Raw genomic sequence first — 6,967 nt, 5'->3', positions numbered from 1 at the left:
TGCAGGTCGAGAAATGAAATAGACTTGGCGTATACAGGTCGGGACGTACAAGCCATGGATAACAGTAGACGGATGCAGGTCGGGAAATGAAATAGACTTGGTGTATACAGGTTGGGACGTACAAGCCATGGATAACAGTAGACGGATACAGGTCGGGAAACAGACCGGGCATACAGGTCGGGATGTATAAGTCATGGATAACAGTAGACGGATACAGGTCGAGACGTACAAGCCATGGATAACAGTAGACGGATGCAGGTCGGGAAACAGACCGGGCATACAGGTCAGAAAGTGCATGCCGTGGATAACAGCGAATAGAATCAGGTCGAGACATAGACCTGGGCGTACACAGGTCGTGATATACAAACCATGGATAACAGTAGACGGATGTAGGTCGGGAAATGAAATAGACTTGGCGTATACAGGTCGGGACGTACTAGTCACGGATAACATTAGACGGATGCAGGTCGGGAAATGAAATAGGCTTGGCATATACAGGTTGGGGCGTACAATCCATAGATAACAGTAGACGGATGCAGGTCGGGAAACAGACCGGGCATACAGGTCGGGACGTACAAGCCATGGATAACAATAGAAAGATACAGGTCGGGAAATAGACCGGGTATACAGGTCAGGACGTACAAGCCATGGATAACAGTAGACGGATGCAGGTCGGAAAACAGACCGGACATACAGGTCAGAAGGTGCATGTCGTGGATAACAGCAAATAGAATCAGGTCGAGACACAGACCTCGGCGTACACAGGTCGGAACGTTCAAGTCATGGATAACAGTTGATGGAGGTAGGTCGGGAAACAGACCGGGCGCTCAGGTCAAGACATACAAGCCATCGGCAACAACAGGCAGAAACAGGTCGAAAGACAGATCTCGAAGTACAGACCTAGCGTCCAGGCACTACAGGACAAACAAGTCAGGGAATCGTAACTGCCTGTCAGAGAATAATCAGTGTGTCAGAGAATATGCTAACAGTCGGGGCTCATTACCCCTTTTGATTCTACCGTCAGCCTATAAGAAGGTGCTACATGTCATTTACCGTCAGGCAAAGCCTGACAGCTGATATTCCCTGACACCCGTCAGACCTAGAAACTTCCGTTGCAGTATAAAAAGGGATGTTTTGTCCCTTATGGAGGTACGCTCACTCGTCATTTCTCACTAGTCCTTACTTTTCGTCCTTTCTCTATGCTTTCTAGGAAAAAAATACCTGACTTGAGCGTCGGAGAGCCTGATCCGGGGACTTTTTCCCTGGTTTCTGGTATCTAACGACTCGTGGACTCGTCTGAGTATGCGCAGAGTCGTAGTGTCATCGTCCTGGTCATCTTCCTTCGTCAGCCGCCCGTGCGAACCTTTCAGGGGGGTGTCAGGTAGATCCGACGCCGCAGTGACTTTCTGTCAACTTCCAGTACATCAAGGTCCGCCTCCATCCGACTCAGCTTCCGGACGGGATCGATATTCATCTCGATCATATTTGAAGCTACAAGTAATTCTCTTTTAATTCAATAGGGCCAACTAGATCAACCAACAACATAATTTGAGTCTATAGGGCCAACTAGATCAATAAAAAAATCAACTTTCAAAAGCTTAATAGTATTCATCTCGATCATACTCTAAGCAACAAGTAACATGCTATCAAGTGAGTTTAAGTTAACACAACAAAATCTAGCAAAGATGCATGCAACAATTCAACCTTGCCTGCTTACAATTGGTTTATCTTACAGCAGAGTTTGCTTGCTAGAAAATTTTTCCAGAACACATTGTTATCATCTTCAGGATTTCACTCTTTTAATAACTTCGACTATTTCTGGAGCTTTCTCTTGAAACTTGGTCACAAATTCCATCTGGAAGTTCTTGCTCGACATCAGAAAATGATACCCTGTGAAGCCAGGCTTGATTAATCCCTTGTGCATGAGAATGCTCAGGACGGCACACCTGGGCAACAACCTCTTCTCCAGGCTCATCAACAGAACAACCGGATACTTTACAGTGTGCTCCGGTGTCCATCCCAGCTTCTCTTCCAGAAACTCCACAATCTTCCTTGTCTTCTCAGTCGATATCCACACAATATGAGGCTGTTTTGAGAAGGCCTCCAATACATTATCCTGTGACCATCCCAATCCCATCAAGGCCTCCAGTCTCTCCTCCCACTTCTTCTGGGGCAAGATAGCAAGCATCCCGAGTGCACGGGCGAAAGTAGTTTTCTTCGGACAGATTCCCATCTTCTTGATCTTGTCAAAGGCCTCATTGAATCGATTTGTATCTGTCACCAAAGCGTCACCGTAACGGGTCAAAAGCACACAGATTACATCATCGGGCACGCCGTGTGCGCGCAGAGCATCGACCTTGGGAAGCGCTTTGGTTCTGATGTCTAAGGCCATCAACCAAGGTGAGTTCTTTATGGCATTCACAAGGTTCGCATTCGTTATCAAAATTGATTTGAGGAGCTCAGCGTTGGGGAGCAATCGCTTCTCTAAGCTGCGTCTGAGCAGAACGGGCCAAGCTGACAGGATCTCCGGGAGGGCGGTTCCGACGAGGCTGATCCCGCGGAAAAGCTCCAGCTTTGGCTTCAAGGTCTTCTCGACGTCCATCACGAGAACACCGGGAAGGCGGTCGACGAGGCGGACGAGATGGGCTTCGTCGAAGCCGTAGTCCTTGAGGAGGGTGAGAACCGAGAGCGCTTTGTCGAGGGTGTCGAGCTGGACTTTCTTGGAGATGGAGAGGGCGGCACGGTCGGAGATCCCGCACGATCTCATGAGGGAAGAAGCGGTCAGGGATGAGGGATCGTCGGCGCCGACGGAGGAAGCAGAATAGGGTTTGCCGAATCCCAGAAAGTGTTGGCGGGAGGGGGCGGTGATCCGACGATGGCCGAGAGTGGTAGTCACTTGAAGTCGACGGTGGATGGAGGCGCAGAGACGTCGAAACATTGTTGATTTCCCTCTGTAAACGAACTGCTCGACCTAACGACGGAAGTAGAGATCTTGCGACCCAAATTTGGTTCGTTGAAAAAGTTGCCCCTTCGTCCCTCATTTATACGGAATTTTATAATAACCCTTTCATTTTTTTTTCTAAAAATTTACAACGTCTATTTACTTTTTCCTTCGTTTCTCATCTCTAAAACAAATATTAATTAGTAAAAATTGAATACTAAATTAACAAAAAAATATCAAATATTAATTTAAAAAATATATTTATGATATTATGCGTAGTTAAGTGTATAAAAACTTAATCCAACTTTGAAGGAAGGAACAACGAAGATCAGATATCCATGGCATTATAAACTCATTCATTTGGCAGAGAAGTTGCAGTGAAATGGATATTGGAACCAAAAACCTGGTAGATGGATAAAAGGTGTTTCTGTAATTTCTATCCTTTGATGACAGCCAGGGCCGTCTCAATCATTCTTGAGGCCTCAGGCGGAAAAAAAATTAAGGTTTAAAATTTCAATTTGTGTCGAAGTTTCGGTCCCGGACCGGAACGATACGGTTTCGATACCATATCGTGTCGTGTCGATATAATTTCGATATTTTTAAATATAAAATATATTAATTAAAAAAATATTTAACATAAATATTTTAAAAATAAACCAGATAAAAAATAATCTTTTAAAAAAGAAAAAGATATGAAAATAAATAAATAAATAAAAATTTTATTATAATTTTTAAATTAAAATAAATAAAATATAAAATTAATTAGATAATTTTATTAGGGTTTTTAAAGTCTCTTTAGATTATCTCTATGATAACTAGAAGTTGATTAAAATAATTAACCTAAGTTTAATTAAAAAAAAAATCTGGAATCTGACACCACTCGCGAGCCCGCACGACTTCGGCACTGTCGCAGGGTTGCACGACTAGCCATGGTCGCGGGGATTGCGTGACTCCTTCAGTGCGACCACGTTGGTCGTGCGACCCCTCTATAGTGACCGCAACATCGCATAATGCCTTCGCGACGACAATGGAAGGGTTATGCGACCCTTCTGCTACTGTTGCAGGTCGAGCGACTCCTCCGCTGTGACCACGGGGCTGCACAACACGTTGCACCTGTCGTGGGTCTGGTGTCGGGGTCGTGCCGGTGTCGGTCGTCAAGCGAAACGAGACATTTCGACCTTTTCGGCATGCCACTTTAAACCATGAAAATTTTTTAATATTTTTTAAATAAATATTATTAAAAATATTTAATTTTATTAGTTATAGCAAAAGGTAGAATTTGCAACCCTAACAGCCCAACACGACCGACCCTATAAGCATTTGTAAGGAGATAAATCTCATATCCGTGGGACCGGCTCTAGGGGGGTCGCTGATGTGGCGGTTCCACATTTTTTATTTGTAAGGAGATAAATCGGGAATCTGCAGTTGGACACTACGGAGAGAGCATTTTTCTTGATTTTGCCGAGATTCAACACCTTGCCCATTGTAACAATATCTATTACGTATTAGTCAACTCAACTATGTCCCTGGGGCGACATTTATTTTTATTAGTAAAATTTAAAAGAGCAATTTCATATATTACCAATTATTATTTATACAATTGGAAGCAATGGTCAACTAGGCTAGTAGCAATAATTTTATCTTATGTCAAACCTAAAAATAAAAAATATTTTATTTTAACTAATTTAGAAACAAGTAATAAATTATTGTAATAATGTTAATATACATTTTAATTACAATATTTTAAAAAAATATCAATTATTTTTAACTTCGAGTAATTATTGTGTGACTTAGAGGAAATATGTTTGAGTACTAGATATAGTCACTATTTATAATATATGCTTCCTCAAAATCCCTGGTTGATGGGGACTAAACTGTCTTTATATCAATTTTAACTTTGATAATTTATTAATAAAATTTATTTAGCCAAAAATATTTAGATAAATTAAGCAAAAAAATAATACTATAATATTAAATATGCTTTTAACTTTGAAAATAATTTTTATAAAAAAATATTAATCAAGTATAATCAATAAATATTTTTAATTTATTAACAAAATTTAATTTTAATTAATAAATTAAATTTTTAACAGTAACAAATTTAAAATTACTAATTAAATTTTAATTAAAAAAGTAAAAATAAATAACCAAATCTAATTTTAATAGTAAAAAATTAAAATGATCAATTAAATCTAACACGAGTAAAAAAAAAACAATCCAGATTCAATTTATAAAAAATTTAAAATTTTTGACCAAATATAATTTAGCTAGTAAAAAACTAAAATTACCGATGAAAATAAATCTCGACTAAAATTTATTTTAGCTATAATTTTAATTATTTAATATCTAAACTTATATGTTTTAAAATTAATATTCATATTTGATTTATATATATATATATATATATATATATATATATATATATATATATAATTTGTGGACCCCAATATAATAGGGGCCCTAGGCATAGGCCTTAATGGTCTATGCCTTGAGCCGACCCTGATGACAGAAAATACTTGTAGGGTTGTAAATGAACCAAGCGTTCATGAACAACCTTGGTGTTCGGCTTGGTAAGTGCTTGTTTATGTTCGTTCACTATACATAAGATTGATTAAACAAACAAGCTTGAATAGCTCATTAAGCTAAACAAATAAGCTTGAACACATATGTGTTCAGCTCTTTAACGTTCGTGAACAATGTTCACGAACCATATTTATTAATAAAATTCTTTTCAATATGCTAAATAAATAATAAAATAAAATAAATAAATAAATAAATTTAAATGATCAATTTTAATAACAATCAAACAATTAAAAGTTTCAAACAATCAAACAAGCTTGAATTGAGAGCTTGATAACATCTAAACGAACCAAGCTCAAACTAAGCTCAAACCAAGCTCAAACTAAGTTCAAACCAAGCTCAAGCCAAGCTCGAACCAAGCTCGAACAAAGCTCAAGCCAAGCTTGAATTGAGAACTTGATAACATCTAAACGAACCAAGCTCAAACCAAGCTTCAAACAAGCTCAAGCTCATAAAAAATAAACCAAGCCAAGCTTGAACATTCATTTCAAAAGCTTGGTTCATTTAAGCTCGGCTCGGCTCGGCTCGGCTTGGTTATCTTATCAAACAAGCTTGAACACCCCAAAGCTCGGCTCGGCTTGGCTTGTTTACATCCCTAACTACTTGTGGATAAAATACCTGATTAGCATTGAGTTCAGAGTTTTACATGAAACTATCATTGAGGAATGTGCAGAGTTGTATACCTTATGATCATCTTCTTCTCCACGTTTTTTGTCAAAATTTCTTTAATAAACTTCGAGGTCAGTGGATTGATAGATCGTAAAAAGGATTGATCATATGTGTGACAGATGAAGATGATCTGCCTCAGTTCAATTCTTCTGTCCCGAAACTTCCTTTGTCCCTCTGTCCCACGTAGTAAATGACAAGGAGGAACAATATTTCTCGCGTGAGAAGCACGTGACACCGAAGAAGATCTAGTTAAAATCACCGAAAACACTACGACGCGAGAAACCTGTTCGTGAATGCCGCCCTCTCTATGCCCTAACAGTCCTTCCCATGCCATCTGTCCCGACGAAGGCCCACCAGTGCGCAGTTCAAGCCGTCTTCCAACTGTCGACGGCAACAGGCGGCACCATCGACAGTTGAATCCCGACGCAACCCTCTCTGTGCCCTAACAGATACTCCGTCCCACGGCATCTGTTCCGACGAAGGCCTGCCGGTGCCAAATCCCGTCGTCTTCCAACTCTCGACAACAACCGGTTTCCGTGGAGGTCAATCCCTTCTCCTTCCCACCTTCGACGGTATTAAAGAACTGCCAAATACCGTCATCTTCCCGCCCTCTTTGTGCCCTAACATTTATCTTCCTTGAACCTAAGAAAATCATTTAACAATTAGTCTGTTGTTAATTATTTCTCTATGGATAACTTATGTTGGAATCTTGTATTCAATTGTTAATTGTGCACATTTGCTTTGCTTTGAAGCTAGGCACAATTCATTCTGTTCTTT

At 39.9% G+C, this 6,967-nt stretch overlaps 1 protein-coding gene across 1 annotated transcript; it reads right to left on the bottom strand.

Moving 5' to 3' along the window:
• Positions 1-1,636: 1,636 nt before the first annotated feature.
• On the bottom strand, positions 1,637-2,963 carry LOC122044360. Its single transcript, XM_042604860.1, has one exon. It carries the CDS (start codon positions 2,936-2,938, stop codon positions 1,784-1,786), a length of 1,155 nt encoding a protein of 384 aa, XP_042460794.1. The 5' UTR covers positions 2,939-2,963; the 3' UTR covers positions 1,637-1,783.
• Positions 2,964-6,967: the final 4,004 nt, after the last annotated feature.

Source organism: Zingiber officinale, chromosome 2A, assembly GCF_018446385.1.
Source record: "Zingiber officinale cultivar Zhangliang chromosome 2A, Zo_v1.1, whole genome shotgun sequence".
NCBI classification, from domain to species: domain Eukaryota; kingdom Viridiplantae; phylum Streptophyta; class Magnoliopsida; order Zingiberales; family Zingiberaceae; genus Zingiber; species Zingiber officinale.
This window is presented reverse-complemented; position numbering and strand designations above follow the sequence as displayed.